This window comes from Megalops cyprinoides, chromosome 24 (genome assembly GCF_013368585.1).
Source record: "Megalops cyprinoides isolate fMegCyp1 chromosome 24, fMegCyp1.pri, whole genome shotgun sequence".
Lineage (NCBI taxonomy): Eukaryota > Metazoa > Chordata > Actinopteri > Elopiformes > Megalopidae > Megalops > Megalops cyprinoides.
The window spans coordinates 5,832,714-5,848,485 of NC_050606.1; the positions used below are offsets into that span (position 1 = coordinate 5,832,714).

General features: G+C 45.0%; 1 protein-coding gene across 1 annotated transcript; it reads left to right on the plus strand.

The window, feature by feature from the left end:
- Positions 1–2,734: 2,734 nt before the first annotated feature.
- Positions 2,735–15,572, plus strand: lrrcc1 (leucine rich repeat and coiled-coil centrosomal protein 1). Its single transcript, XM_036519531.1, has 19 exons — positions 2,735–2,778; positions 2,969–3,174; positions 3,409–3,474; positions 3,736–3,903; positions 4,071–4,240; positions 4,768–4,986; positions 5,334–5,539; positions 7,196–7,376; positions 7,822–7,970; positions 8,522–8,726; positions 8,983–9,122; positions 9,903–10,104; positions 10,366–10,551; positions 10,876–11,050; positions 12,604–12,767; positions 13,415–13,623; positions 14,179–14,316; positions 14,894–15,029; positions 15,268–15,572. The coding sequence occupies exons 1-19, from the start codon at positions 2,735–2,737 to the stop codon at positions 15,376–15,378; spliced, it is 3,075 nt and encodes a 1,024-aa protein (XP_036375424.1). The 3' UTR covers positions 15,379–15,572.
- The last annotated feature ends 200 nt before the right edge of the window (positions 15,573–15,772 follow it).

Consider the following 15,772-nt stretch of genomic DNA (forward strand, 5'->3'; position numbering starts at 1 on the left):
GACACAGTTCTCTACCATATACCGTTGCTGTGACAACCCACCCCGCCCCACCCCACCCCAAATTTCCCTCTTGATGATACCACAGACCACCATTTGTAGATACCATACACTGCTTCTGTCATGTCCTGGCATTGCATAGGAATCTGTCCAATCAAATGCATCTTGTCCTTAACATTTGAGTCTTGAATTTAAGCAAGCTTTTTTTGTGTGATCTTCACTACATTTTAGTGACTGCCAAACTCATAAAGTTAGGCAAGAATCTAAAGTATGGAACTTTCTTAAATTAGTCAAAGTCAAGGACAAGCTGCTATGGAGGAGAACTGGGTATGCCACAGTCTGAGAGGCTGAGTGATTCGACATCGTTCGGATCACCTACACCAGTGGAAAATTTGTCAGTGGTGAAGATACTAGAGTGGATCTTTCATGCATATTCAGTGACTTTGTAGTTTCTGAGTGAGGAAAAAATATTCCAGAATCCCTTCAGGTTGCAAAACTCTTATCTGGAAATGACATAACTCCACATCTCTGTAAACAGGATTGCAGCTGCCTCATTAGTCTATTTTTTAACCAATCATGGCAAACATATTTGCAATGACAGCTGATATGATATATTGAGCTCTCTATATTTTTATATACTTAATTTCCCTTGGAGAAAGTGCTATTGAATGTTCACTGTTTTTTATTGTTACTGTTATGAATATCCCTCTTTCTGAAAATTAAATATTATAAAAATACAGGATGCTGCATCGCTTGGGAAATGAAAACCATGTATGTCTTGGAACAGTAGTACATTTGAGAATATATAGAAATGAAGGTGTTTATAAGTGAATGTTGCTTTGTAAGATTACAAACTGTAATGTCTCAAAATGCCAGGCCCTAATCAGTTGCTGAAATCCAAGATATCGGTTTTAAACAAACAACAATAAAATTTAAAAGTAATACAATTCCCAAACAAAGAAGTGTGATCTCAATAAATAAATGATGATGTACAGAAATGTATACATTTTTGTAAATCTATTTTTTATGATGAGCATGTTGTTAAAATTGTTGTTAAAATGTATTTTTATTTATTTTTGATTGTTTCTGCTGTTGTATGGCTATAGGCTCCCTTGAATAGAACAGATAATTAAAATGCTCTCTATGTAAACTATGAGTCTTATTTTTGAGGCTTTCATTTCTCTCCTACCCCGGCCATACTTTGCATACTATTTTGGAAGGATTTGCACATGAATGCCAACCAAGAAATCACTGTTCAATGGTATTAATTTTAACCCTTCATAGCTGGCTTGTCAGATAGTCAAAAAATTCAGATTTTTGTACAGTGAAGAAAATAATGCATCAGGCCACCGTGCAGGTAACAGTTTTTATTATTATTATTATTATTATTATTATTATTATTATTATGGCATAGGCTAATGTATAATTTGGAATGCTAATGCTAATCCAGTTTTCTTCAGGATTCCCTTCACTGTTCCTCAAGATTTAACACAATATGTACACAAGCAGGTAGCAATGGGGTGTTGAATTAACAGAAACATACCTGGCAAGAAAGGACATCTGGGTAAGACAATTATGATTGGTGTGATTGGTGATTTTCAAACCTGACCCCTAAAATGTCGCTTGCTTTCCTAGCGCATATAAATATACCATGTAAGTACCTTGCTCGGATGTTTACAGAAAAAAAGGTGTGTAACACTAGCAAAAGTAGCTAGAGTGTTTGTAATAGCTACTTAACCCTTGTAGCTGAATCTATACAAAGATATTCGAAAAAGGAGCAGGAGATCCAAGATGTATCACTCCGAAACATGCAGCGGGATGATGCTGTGAATAACATACTTCGCATTATTCGACATTTTAAAATCAATAATCCAAATCGGTGTGTGAATGAGTGTGTGCTTGTGACAACGTCATGTATGCTTTGTGTGAAATAAACAAATAAATGTTAAAATTATGCATAAACTCCAACAACACCTATTCTTTTGGACTCGCAGCGTAGGAACAGGAAGCTGGGATGTGACGCTACCAGGAAGCGGCTAGTTCAAGCTCTGCAGCGGCAAAACAAGTCAGTTATGAAAGGCCGTGCAAGTAAACAAAGCTTGCAAAGGAAGTGAGCTAAACTTACCATGAACTTTTGTTTTCTTCTTTTTTATTTATTTATTTTTTCCGAAAACCATGAATGATTATGGATTTTGGGTTCCAGTCGTTGTTTCTTGGAGATAGCTTGTCAACCGACTAGCAAGCAAGCTATCACAGAAAGTTTTATTTAGCTAACGTTAGCTAGCTAGCTGTCTTTTAACAGTAGCTAGTTAGCTAGATGTACTGTTGGTTGTGTTGCTAACAGCTATAGCTATTGCTGCCATAGTCCACTTTTGGTAGAATGTAGCTGTCTTGTTCGACAAGTGTCAGGTAAGCTGACCCGTGGAAGTGTTTCTAGCTAAGCAGTCTAGCTAGCATACATTATCGACCTGTCCATGTTATACTTTGTATACCTGACCAAGACATAGTAACATTAAGTATTCGTAACTTTATTAGCTAGCTGTCTAGGTAGTTCACGTCTCCCTGAAAACAATACCGTTGGTGAATGGCCAGCTACACAGTTGTACTCTTTAATATTACCTTTCCCAGCTAGCCAGCTAGAAATGTTGCTTTTTGGAACCATTGGTTGCAAAAAAGCATGATACTAATAGCAATGCGTTGGTCTGTCTCCCCCCACCCCGTCCCAATGTTTTAGATGATGGCGGATGGAGAGATCTGTCTCATTGATAAAAACGTAACAAGGTAATTTTTTCCCCATCGCTCGTTGTCAGCCAACAGTATAAAACTAAACTTAGTTTAAAATTTTAAATTAACAAATTAAAACGTGAGGTAGCTTGTCACCTTTCTTCCTGCGACATAAAGTGGTACATTCATGAAAACAACAAGGTATTGCTTGGCTGATGATTGCAGGCCTGTTTTCCCATCTCTTTAGTTTGTCAGAAGTCCCGCTGAGTGCGAATGTGAGATCATTGAATCTCCACTGCAATCGGATATCAAAGATCGAGGGGCTTACAACAGCATGGCATCTTCGACACCTCGATCTGTCGTCAAATCAGATATCTCGTATTGAGGGACTGGAGTCGCTTGCTTCTTTGCGAACTCTCAACTTGTCATGTAATTTAATAACCAAGGTTGAAGGTAGGTACACGGGGACCACCTGGAATTTGTTGCGGTTACACCCGCGGTATGATATCATATGACAGTTCAGTGATGTTCTATGAGGTTGGCTCAGTTCGTAGGATTACCAGTTAGCGGTCAGGTTAACCGTTAATACAGTAACATTCCAGTATAAGTCATAGCTGCAGAATTCCTATCTCACATGAATTTTGCAGGTAGCACGTCTCTCATGACCATATTCTGTGTTTTGCCTAGGTCTTGTTGGGCTTGTTAACCTGATAAGGTTAAACTTGTCTTACAACCAGATAAGTGACTTAACTGGTAAGTTTGCATTGGAGATGTAGTTACATGTAATGCTTACACAACTTGTCTCATTACAAGTTACATGTGTATTTACAGACACAAAACTCAGAGTCAGAAAATGTTAATCATTTGTTAAAAAAACATACAAACAAACCTTACTATGATGGGCAAGATGTTAGCATTATACTGGGTAAGAAGTGAAGGGATGTATTGCCACATTTGATGCCAAACAGGTGAACAAGATTTTTAAATGTTGTTATATTTGTTCTCTGTCTGCAGGTCTGTTGTATCTTCATGGGACTGAGTACAAAGTAAAACATCTCAATCTCCAATGCAATCACTTGAACAGCATGAACCAGCTGTTGCAGTGCATGCTGGGATTAAAGAATTTGAAAGATGTCACTCTGAGCCTAGACGGTAGCAGCAATCCAGTCTGTTCCACTCCAGGTAGCTCCAGGTTTTGGTCTTCGCTCACTCTTGGAGCCATTTCATAAAATCTCTGTAGCCAAGGATACCCCGGTGCACCATCGAACAGCCTTTGTCCTGACCTGCTCGCTGTTGTCTTAGTTTATATGTAGCCAAGGGCCTGCTTGAGTGTGTGTCCTGTTCTGAAGGTTACAGAGAGATGGTCCTCCAGTCCTTGCCCCAGCTGACTGCCCTGGATGGGATTGACCGGCTTGGGAACCATGTGCCCCTCCTGGAGGATAGCCCTGTAGACGTCCCCGGGCTGGAGGACTTTGTGGAATTCCTGCTGTCCTCAGATACCAGTGTCAATGCTGAAAAGGTAGGTAGTTTGAAATGTTATTTTATTCAAACATCACCTGCTCCATTATTCTTTTAAGGTAGATATGATGGCCCCTTTTCATGCAGCTTCAGATCTTCACTAAAATTTATTCTCAAGATAGAATGCAAGCTTGGCTTCACACCATGTTTATAGTCTGCCTGTCCTGGATTTGACTCATTGCTGAGTTAAGCATTTTTCCCAAAAAAGTATTTTTCCCATTTCTGCCAACCACTTCTCTCAGTTCTAACCATCATTGATGTATAAAAGGTAGTAATTCTTTGTCGGAAATAATGTTAATGGTGCAGCATGGCCAGAGTTTTGAACTGGATTTAGGGAAGAACAAATTTGCGCTTAACTGTCGTGAGTCACCATCTGTGCATTAGCTCATTATTAGTGGGCTTGAGAGGTTTGGTAGGCACTATCCATATGACACGCGTGTGTGTGTGTGTGTGTGTGTGTGTGTGTGTGTGTGCGGGCGCGCACGCACGCGCGTGTGTGTGTTTTGGGGGGGTGTCTTCGATCTCCAGCCCAATGCAGATGCCCCTCTCACCACACCGCGCATTGATGAAGCTCTGGCTAATTTTCGCCAGCGGATTGGCTCCGGTGGAGTCCCCGGCCCTGCGAGACAGGCTCCAGCCGAAAGCTCGAACTCAGACCTGGACAAACAGACTCACAGAGCTGGTGACATGCACAACGAGCTACGGATTAAAAAGCTAGAGCAGCAGGTCTCCCAGCTCTTCCATCAGGTAGGACACAGAGACACAGTTTCAGAAAGATGCGAGTTGCATTATTCCTTATTTTCTTTCCCTATGTCAGTAAGTGTTCTTTTTCTCCACCTTCTGCAATTTAACACTGTTTTAACACAATGTGGTTACTGATGTCATAAGTGGGGTTGTAGGAGTTCCAAACATTCTGCCCTACGGAGAGTAGGAAGTGTCCGTAAAAGAGGGATTTAAAATAGGAGTCGAAAGATGTGACCCCCGCCCCAGTACTTTCAAGTTGTTTAAAGTCACATTATACAACAAAGATGCTCTGTGATAGAGGCCCATGCATGTGAATGGGTGATGAAATTATCTCCCTCTATAAACAGCAGACTCCCAGCACTTCCAGCTCCGCCGCCACCCCGATGCGGAAGGCGAAGAGGGACATCGACCACACCTCGGAGAGCGAGTGCGATAGCGGGAAGGAGAACCGCCGCGGAGGGAGCGGCCGCCGCTCCAGGATACCCACGCACAGGGGGGCCACGGTGACCGCTGGGAAACGGCTGGCCAAAGACGCCAGATCCAGGAAAACAGACAGGTGTGCCCCGGATCTCAGCATCATTAAAGCGGTTTTGGCTGCAGCTAAGCTTCCATAGAAGCTGTTATTCCTCTTACTCACTGACTGAGTTAGCAGCTCCCCTTAGGTCACAACATTAGCTTCATTTCCCCACTAGATGGCGAAAATGCATTAACAAAGGGATTCACTAAAGAGTTGCAGCTCCTGAACAGTGCCTGTTCTGGCTGTTGCTGTCTATTGCATGTCACAATGAAAGTGGTTCCCTTGGTGCACTGCGTTACTTTACACATGTGCTGTTGTCTCAGAGCAGAAAAAGGGGAGCAATGGATGAACCAAGGTGGAACCAAAACTAAGTCTCACATCTGCTTTTAGACTGTACATGATAGGCTGCAATGCGAATGTCAAGTATGAAAAGGTTTTAAAATTAAAAACTCCCAGTGAAGTCCAGAGAGAGAGGGTGATTTCTGGACCGTGTGGTCAAGGGCCATTTGTCTGGGTGGTTGCCACCAGAAGGCAACCACCTATTCCTGTACTTACATGTAGTCTCCTTGTCGGTTTGTATAGCAGGCTAATGTACAGTGTGCACAGTGGGGGATAAATAAAACAAAACCATTAATCACAGCCTGCATACAGTATATTGCAAATATGCAGGGGCATGCATGACGGGATTCAAACGAATTCATAAATTTGAGATGAAATGAGAAATTTGATGAGCCCGTTGGCAAAAATGGACAAACGAGCTGGATGAGTGATGGGCTGTCTCACTGTGTGAGCCTGAGACGTTCATCACGCTTTTCCAATCCGAGCGGCCTTTGAAAGGTAAAACAGGATTGGCTTTGATCCATAAATGATAAGAAGGCCAATACCTTATTGATTTTGGCACTCAGACCATCAGGATGCCGGCTGCTGGTCTCATTATACTGTCTGCAGGCCGTTTGATTGGCTGTCTCGAATGGGAGAGATGTAACTGGGCTTTGAGACGCGAGCTGGAACAGACGCTAACATCAGAAGAAGGGATTTCTTCAAAATGGGACTCGTGAGCTCCTGCGAATTCTCTTATAAAAAGAATTTGTCCCTGCGCATATTGTCCTTGTGCATCATTCCTTAGATGTCTGCCTGCTCATTGATTTTAACAAGGAGCTTGAAAGAATTTTGGTTAATAAGGCGAACACCAGAGAGAGTGAGAGGTGGCTCTCAGAATGTAATATTCTTGTGCTACGCTACAGAGTATCTTCTATGGCATGTATAAAGACAAGAATCCTAACAATCTTAACTTATTTTAATCATACACCTAGATGTAGCTGTAGATGTAATTGGTGGTATTTTGATTTTTGATTAAAATACCATATCAGTGCATACACAAAGAAAATGCATTTTCAGTAACAGCTAGGAGCAGTTATTTTAATCACACTCACAGGACATATCTGATATATAACCTCCAAATGTACAACTCACAAAATGCCAACTTTTGAACCTCTTACACTATGTTGGACAAACAGGCTGTCAATAAATTATAAACCTGAGAATGACAGTCAATTCTTAACAGAATGCAAGAACCTTCTGGTTTCAACTTGTATTTGACGTCTAAGGCATGTTTGAAATTGAAATCACCTAAACTTAACCGTTTCTCATCCCAAAAAGTGCCCATAATTTATGTGTGTGTGTGTGTGTGCGCAGCGATCAGGACACGCCCACAGCCCGCCCGTCTAAGCCTGCAGCCTGCGCTCGGAGGAAGGCAGACCCCCATGGGCAGGTTCAGGGCGTGGAGCCCGGAGCTGCCGGCAAGAAGGGCCCGAGGGCAATGGGGAGGACCCCTGGCGTCATGACGACAAGCCAGACCGAAGAGGAAACCTACAGGGTAAGTAAAATGAATCATGAAACTGCAGCGTGATGATGTCACACCTTGTTCCTAAAAAAAAAAAAAAAAAAAATCCCCAACTTCTTTCCACTGAGTTACTCCTTACTTCTCTACATGAGGGCTTTTTGTCACTTTTGACTGTTGTCATTTCTTAAGAGTTGTGCACCAAATGGCCTTCACCCAAGGCAGCCTCTAGTTGGCGCAGTACTGTGCTTTTATATCCTAAAAGACTCAGCCCACTGAACCCTGTCCCGCTGAGGGAGTCCAGTAACTCCTTTTTTACCACTGTAGGATTGTGTAGGATTGTTATTTAAACACATTATGAGGACAGTGATTAAGTGAATTGGGTTGCTGGGGTGCTTGGGCCAGGCAGTGTGAAAGTGTACTGAAACTGTGAGGTGTTGGGTAGGATGTGTGCATCACACAGCTTTTCTCCTCCCTGCAGGCGATTATCGAGGAGCGGGACCAGGAGAGAGAGAGGCGCTGGAAGGCCGAACAGGCTGTGAAGAAGCTGACAGAGCAGATGCAGCACCTCCAGACACAGGCTAGCGAGGAGAAGGACCTGCAGAATATGGCCCTCCACACCACTGACAGGTGAGAGCGGTCACTCTCACACAGTGGTCATCCCTCAGCTGAGAGCTCGGGCCCTCTCACTTAGATTTAATCACTCAGTCAATCAATCACATCATCTGAGCAGAGAGTCATCACTTTCACACAGTGTTGTATTTATTAATTTACTCTCCTTCACACAGTGATGTTTTTCTGTGTCCCCCTAGAACAAAGTGGGGTCTCTTTAGTGAATAAATGGGGAGCTCTCTGCATGTAGATGTAGAAATGTGTCCAAAACAACTTCTGCTCAAGTAGAAGGGATGTCTATGTGCACTGTTGTGTGCATGTGTGTTCAAGCATGCACGTGTATCTGTGTGTGTGTGTGTGTGTGTCTGTTTCTGTGTGTGCGTGCGTGCGTGCGAATGTGTGTGTTTGTGTGTGTGTGTGTGTGTCTGTTTCTGTGTGTGTGTGCGTGCGTGCGTGCGTGCGAATGTGTGTATTTGTGTTTCTGTGTGTGTGTGTGTTTGTTTCTGTGTGTGCATGCGCGTGTGTGTGTGTGCGCGCGTGTGTGTTTGTGCGCGTGTGTGTGACTGCAGGCTGAAGGAGCTGCTCCTGAAGGAGCGTGCGGAGCGGGCGGGGCTGCAGGAGAGGGTGGAGCGGCTGGAGGAGAGAGAGCGGGCCGCCCGGGAGGAGCTGGGACAGGCCCGCAGCCGGGAGGACCAACAGCAGAGGGCGCTGCGGAGCCTGGAGGACAGCATATCCCGAGGAGAGGCGCTGAGGGCCCGCCAGCAGGCAGAGGAGGTACAGTCAGTGAGATCACATACTTATCACAGCTACTACCTTAGATACAGAGTCACTGGATTCTGTTTGCTGTGCATAGAACTGTCATGTCCATAATGGTGCCATTATTGAACATGAACACATCTGACAGCCACCTGACCTTCCTTGAATTTGCTAATGATGAATTTCTTGAGATGAGTGTTTCCCTGTGTCCCCATTCAGCCTGTACATGCATCGTTTGCTCAGGGCTGAGGCCTGTCCTCTCTGCCATTTTCAGATGAAGAAAAACCAGGAGCTGGAGAACAAGGCCGCTGCACTCAAGAGAGAAGTAGATATATTGAGGACGTCGGCACGGCAACACAAGGACAAAATGCAGCAACTGCATGAGCTGCTAGCCTCCAGGGAGCAGATGCACAGGTATCTACCAGGCTGGGCAGGCACTCTGATATCTACAACACAACATGACAGGTACCGACCAGAACATAAACAAAGGCAAAATATGCTCGCCACGCAGTTTGAAGTCTTTCAAAGTCCCCAAAGGCTTAAAAGAGTAACTTTGCTAGACATGCAAGTGGTTGACTTAACAAAAAACAGGGTGAGTGTCATAACATAATTACTGTTCTCATTGTCTGTTATCATCAGTGTCTTTTTTCTTCTTAAGCACTCTTAGAATGAAATTGGCATGCTTTGATATATTTATCTTTTTTCTTTGTTTTTGAGTAAAATGTCTATAATAACTTCTGCAAAATACATGAAGGGATTTATGGGAGACATCAACATGTTATTTGAAAATTCAGCATTGAGAGGAAGTTGACTGATCTTTAGACTCGACACCTGCTTATACGGGCATGTCTCCATGAAAGACATTGGAATGGAACTCTAACAAAGTGTTGGAAGTGGTAGTCCTCACACATACTGATGAAGGAATGTTTCCAAAATGTTTGCAGGTGGATTGCTACTTGAAAAAGTAAAATAATGTAAACGCTGGCCCGTATTAATATTATTTCACTTAAGATAACCTGCTAGCCACTTGGTTATTTATCAGACTGGACTTCTAGAGTCCACCAGATGAGATATGTGAATAGGTATCTACCTGGCAGAGGTCATAGAGTTGTTATCCATATTGGGCAGCCAGTCCACCACTCTCTACTGCCCCCTGCTGGTACGGTCGCCCTTCTAACTGTGGCTTTCTCGCAGGAAGGAGCTGGAGTCCCGTCTTGTCCCCGGGGGGCCAGAGTTTCGGGAGGCGGTGCAGCGGGAGGCGGTGGCCATGGAGGAGAGACACGCCCAGCAGCGGGCGGAGCTGCAGGAGAAGGTTGCAGCCGCGAGGCAGCAGTACGTGGAGCTGGAGGAGGAGTTCCGTCTGGCGCTCACCATCGAGGCCACGCGCTTCGCAGAGGTGAGGAGGGGTTCTGTCTCTCAAACAGGGCGAGCTAGGGGCGTGTCATCTCTGCACTGGCCGTACTTTAAACAGAGAAACTCAGTTCACAAAAGCCAGGCCTTCTAAACCTTTCTAGCATATTCTGTTTTCCCATTTAAAAAAGACACGCTGTTTCATTTGCTTTGTAAAGTTTTGTAAAGTTTAGCTTTGTTTAAAAAGAAATGAAACGTTAAAATGTGACGCTTTTTGGTGTGCCCGTCTCTGTGCCGTTCCCTACAGGTGAAGGAGGGCTTTGATCACCTGAGCGTGGAGCTGTCCGAGCACAAGGCCGCCTTGGCCAAGTCCCAGCAGAGGGAGAAGCAGACGGCCACGCTGGTGCAGGACCTGACCGCCATGGTGAAGGAGCAGAAGATCCGCATCGCTGAGCTGGTGAAGTCCAAGAAGGAGGCGGTGTCTGAGCTCAAGGTAGGGGAGGGACCCTGAGCTGGTGGGCGGGAGGAGACAGTGTCTGTGTCTGTGTCTTTGTGCCTGTATGTCTGTGTGTCTATATGTCTGTTTGTGTGTGTGTGTGTGTGTGTGTGTCTGTGTCTGTGTTGTCTGTGTTTGTACAAGCATATTAGAAAGCTCTGAGCATTAAGCCCTATTACAAAGCAGAACCCTGTCCACTGTCTGTCTGTCTGTCCAGCGTTATGCGTCTCCCTAAATGGCACTCTCAGTGGGGAGGGACAGCAGGGAATGGGGTGGTGCCTCAGTGCACAGACAGAGGGCGCTGTTGTCCCTGCGTTCCAGGCCCGGACGCGCTCCCTGGAGGCGGGGGCCGAGGAGGACAGGCGGCGGAGCGTCCAGGTGGAGCTGCTGCGGCAGGACAAGGCCAAGCTCCTCTCCCAGCTGACCGCCCAGGAGTCCGTCATCGAGGGCCTGAGGGCGGAGCGCAGGATCTGGGGCCAGGAGCTCGCCCAGCAGGGTACAACACACACACAGCCGTCTACTGTAAAACTTACTGCCATACTGAGAACTGGCCCAGCAGGGTACAACACACACACAGCCGTCTACTGTAAAATTTACTGCCATACTGAGAACTGGCCCAGCAGGGTACAACACACACACAGCCGTCTACTGTAAAATTTACTGTCATACTGAGAACTGGCCCAGCAGGGTACAACACACACACAGCCGTCTACTGTAAAACTTACTGCCATACTGAGAACTGGCCCAGGAGGGTACAACACACACACAGCCGTCTACTGTAAAACTTACTGCCATACTGAGAGCTGGTTGAGCAGGGTACAACATCCACAGCCAGATACTATACTACCTACTGCCATACTGAAAGTTAGTCCAGCCAGGCTGGGAGTATGAAGGCCCATATTATCTGGAACTGTCTGGAACACATTAAATAGTATGAAGTGCTGTCCTGGGGGTTGGTTTCTATGCAGCCCCTTCAGACGAAATGAATATGAACTTAGTCAGCAGGTCCGAACCTTTTCCCATTTTATAATTGTCTATCTAGCAACAGATTGCCTTCAGAATGCATTCAGAAGCATTCATTTCTCTTCACTGAAAGAAGAAATGAACACACATGATCAGCCACGTCACAAAACTCCCACTTTGACCTGTAGCCTTACTTGTTCATAAAGAAATTGTGACGTAAGTGCAGGTTTATGAGGACATTATGCCATGATATTTCATGGAATGAGTAAAGCTATAACTTGATATTGTTTTGGTGTCTGTTTTTATGATGTATGAGTCATTTACCCTAAAGTAAATGATAGATACACTAGGTATTTATGCATCAGCTGCTTAGTTTATATTATGTGATACTGGTTGTGATAATCCCATTGGTGTTCTGCACTGTGTTCAGCAACACTTGCTGAAAGGTATCTGCCAAGTAAGTAATGATAAATAAAGATAATAATAGCAACTATAAACATGTGCGGCACACCAAGGATCTAATTAAACTGCACCGCCATCTAGTGGCTACTTTTTGCACGTTGCACCCAGGCGTGACTGGTGTAATGCGATTCAATTCCCAGCTGCGGTATCTGGCGGTTGAATACACAGTAAGCACAGATCTCTGACCCTCTTGTTGAGTTAAAATGCTAGTTAATTCATCATTTGTATCTGGAATTCTTGTAACCCTCCTTTTAAAATTTCCATTACTGTTGATGTCTGGTATAGCTTTAGTGTAATGCATAATGCATATAGTGTATGTGGACGACCTCGTCAGTGTGTTGAATTGAAATGTCTGGCGCTGTAAATGAGAGCCGCACTGGGAGCGGGTCGTGCACTCAGATATGCAATGAATCCGTAGCATTCAGTGAAACTCCCCCGCTGTCTCGTGGCGTATAAAGAGCTACTTGAAGTGCTGAAGTACTATTGAACAACAGTACATTAAAGATGAACGCAGTCATTAACAGCAGTTTCACGTACAGCTGTCGGAAAAGTCTGCATTGCAGTCGTCCTGGGTTTGGGGAGGGTGTTCCGATGCCCCCCTGACGCCCTGCCCCTGCCCCACAGGGGCCTCTCTGGCCCAGGACAGGGGTCGGCTGGAGGCCAGGATCGAAGTGCTGTCCACTGAGCTGGAGACCATGAAGAAACAGAACGAGAGGGACAACGATGCACTCAGGATTAAAGCCAAGATCGTGGACGACCAGACGGAGACCATTCGCAAGCTGAAGGAGGTGAGGCCAGGAGTCCCAGGAGACCGGGCTCAATATTGCTGATCTCGATCACTTCAATATCCGTCACGAATTTTTGTTTTGATTTGTGGAAGTTTCATTTAAACACGCACCATAATGCATTGAGTAGTTTTGTGCTCGAAAGTTTGAGAGTAATCTAGAAGTAGAGGTCAGTTAAAAGAAGATAGCTGGGAGAAAAATCTGTTAGTAGAAAAGATACCAAGGCCCACAATATGACTGAAAGTCAAACCATCTTTTTTATTCCCCCCTTTCTCTGTACCCCACTCCCACTCTTCTGTGTTTCTGTTTCTTTTCTTCTCTCTGTCCAACTGTTTCTGTCTCATTCTTTGTTTCTGCCTCTCTCCCTTCCCCTCCTCTCTGTCCTTGTTTCTCTCTCTCTCTCTCTCTCTCTCTCTCTCTTTCTCTCTCTCTCTCTCTTTCTGCCTGTGTCCCTCCCCCTCCTCTCTGTCCTTGTTTCTCTCTCTCTCTCTCCCTCTTTCTCCCTCTCTTTCTGCCTGTCTCCCTTCCTCTCCTATCTGTCCCTGTTTCTCTCTCTCCCTCTCTCTCTCTTTCTCTCTCTCTCTTTCTGCCTGTGTCCTTCCCCCTCCTCTCTGTCCCTGTTTCTCTCTCTCCCTCTCCCTCCCTCCCAGGCTCTTCAGGATAGGGATGAGCAGATCCGCCGGCTGCGGGAGGAGAACCTGCAGGCCCAGCGGAGGTTCCAGGAGCAGCTGGAGGAGGAGGCGGCGCCCGTGCACGAGCTGAGGGAGAGGGTGGAGCAGCTGAGCAGCAGGAAGGAGGAGCTCAAGCAGCAGCTGGAGGACAAGGAGGCGGAGCTGGAGGAGGTGAAGAGGGCCTACAGGTGAGCAAACACACAAACACATACACACACTCACATAGAGGGGTAAAAACATTTGCTCGAGTCCTATTGATAAGACCACTCCCTGCCCAAATGGCCAGCCTGTCACGGTTGTTTAGCCAGCAGATCATGCCTGTGCCAGAGGAAACTGTATTGGGGCCAGATGTCTCCACTGTGACAACAAGGCCCTGTGTGCACAGTTCAAAGCCAGTCACTTTGAGCACAACACATGAAAAGTGCATAACAGAATTATGATTATGAGTATTGTGGGTACAAGGTAGCAGATTATTTTAAAATGAGCTGTTTAAATGAATGCTGAATGAATGTTTGTATATCCCTCTGATGATTTTGCCATAAGCTTTTCATTCTACACAGTTGAAAAAATAAAATATTGACCAGCATCAGATATCATTCCCTGTTCAGCACCCTCCCTCATGTATGAGAATATTTCTCCCTGTTCCATAACCCCACAGCACCCTGCATAAGAATATTTCTCCCCGTTGTATAACCCAGTAGTGTCGTGAATAACAATATCTCTCCCTGTTCAACACCCCCCAGTGCCATGAATAAGAAGTGGCAGGACAAAGGAGAGCTGCTGACTCGCCTGGAGTCCCAGGTGAAGCGCATGAAGGAGGGCTTTGATGCCAAAGAGAAGACTCTCCTGGAGGAGAAGGAGAAAGCCGTCCAAGCGCACAAGTAAGCCCTGCGCTGCCATTGCTAGTGGATTTCTAGAGCCTGCACAGGGTTCTAAAAGAGCAGAGGCGTGTGTGAATGCCTTTATGCCTCTCAAATCTTCCTCTGTCAGTCGATGATGGGGTTCGTTTGAAGGCAGCAAGCGTTGCTGTGTCAGAAAATGAATCCAATTGAAAGCTGGCTGGATGTACCAAGAATTCATGAACTGGCCTTGAATGGGTCAGTAACCTGGTGTGTGCCTGAAATTATCAGCTACACTGAACACCACCCTTAGGATTTGTTTGCAGTTACTCAGTGTTTTTTCTTACAGAAAACATCATATTTATTTGACGTTGCTGCTTGGTATGTCTTGACCTGTCTCCAAGGGAGCACAGTTAATCACTGTTACAGCGTATGTGAATGTGTGTGCATATTTCAGAATATTTTTTTTTTGAACAACTTGTGCGTGCATGCCTGTTTGTACATCCGCATGCGTGTGTGTAAGTGTGCTTGTGTGTGTGCCTTTGTGTCTGTTTTTTCATGATTTGTGTAATTTATGGTTTCTTTGTGTGTGTGTGTGTGTGTGTGTGTGTGTTGCCAGAGCTGTTGTGGAGAAGCTGCGCACTGTGGACGATGCCTTCAGGAGCCAGCTGGAAACCGTGCAGGCTTCCCATCAGGCCGAGCTTTTCCACCTGGCCAATGAGAAGCAGAAACAGATAGAGCAGGCCAATCAAAAGGTCACCCCAGCATGTTCATCTTGGATTTATTTTTGTATGCCCTGAACTGTACCCTACCCATCCTCTTCATTTAGGTTTAGCATATTAATCCCTCATGCCATTTTTAAAGTATATCTTTTTTTTTTTGTAGAATTTTGTATTGTATTGTTGTTCTTAGTACACGCTACATATCACTGTGCCACATAGTTCATATAGCCTTATGAGGAGACATGCTGACATGATTGTCCGTGTTCTCCAGGTGTTGCAGGTTGAAGAGGAGATGAGACAACTCCTGGAGGAGACGGAGAACACCAAACGGACAATGGAGGAGAAAATGAGACGCCTCACAAGAGTACTACAGGAATTTTAAATTCTCAGACTTAGGAGTACCACAAGACTTTTAAATTGTCGGAGGGCTATCTCACTCCCAGCACCGAAGACTCAAGTTTTGTCATGGTTGTTGAGGTGTTGCGGTTGGACAATGGTTGAACAATCCCCTTTTCATTTTAACATGTGCTCTTATAACAACACCTGTGTGTACTTGAGTTGTATGACGACATAGGATCAAGCGGATGTACCTTTGCACTCAATAAAATTGATGACACAGTACCTTGTTTTTAAAATGTCACGTTTATTAATAGTATCATAGACAGGTAAAACAGACCTGTCACGCATTGTCAGTCTGTCAGTCGTAAAACAAATGTACACAGAGAACACATGTGCTTTTTTAAACGTTCTTTATGAAAGCAGGGAATTGGCCATCG

Coding starts and splice junctions, on each gene's coding strand:
- lrrcc1 (XM_036519531.1), top strand. CDS start 2,735: ATGGCGGATGGAGAGATCTGTCTCATTGATAAAAACGTAACAAG. Junction 3,904..4,070: donor TCCAGTCTGTTCCACTCCAG/GTAGCTCCAGGT, acceptor CCTGTTCTGAAG/GTTACAGAGAGATGGTCCTC. Junction 10,552..10,875: donor AGGCGGTGTCTGAGCTCAAG/GTAGGGGAGGGA, acceptor CCTGCGTTCCAG/GCCCGGACGCGCTCCCTGGA.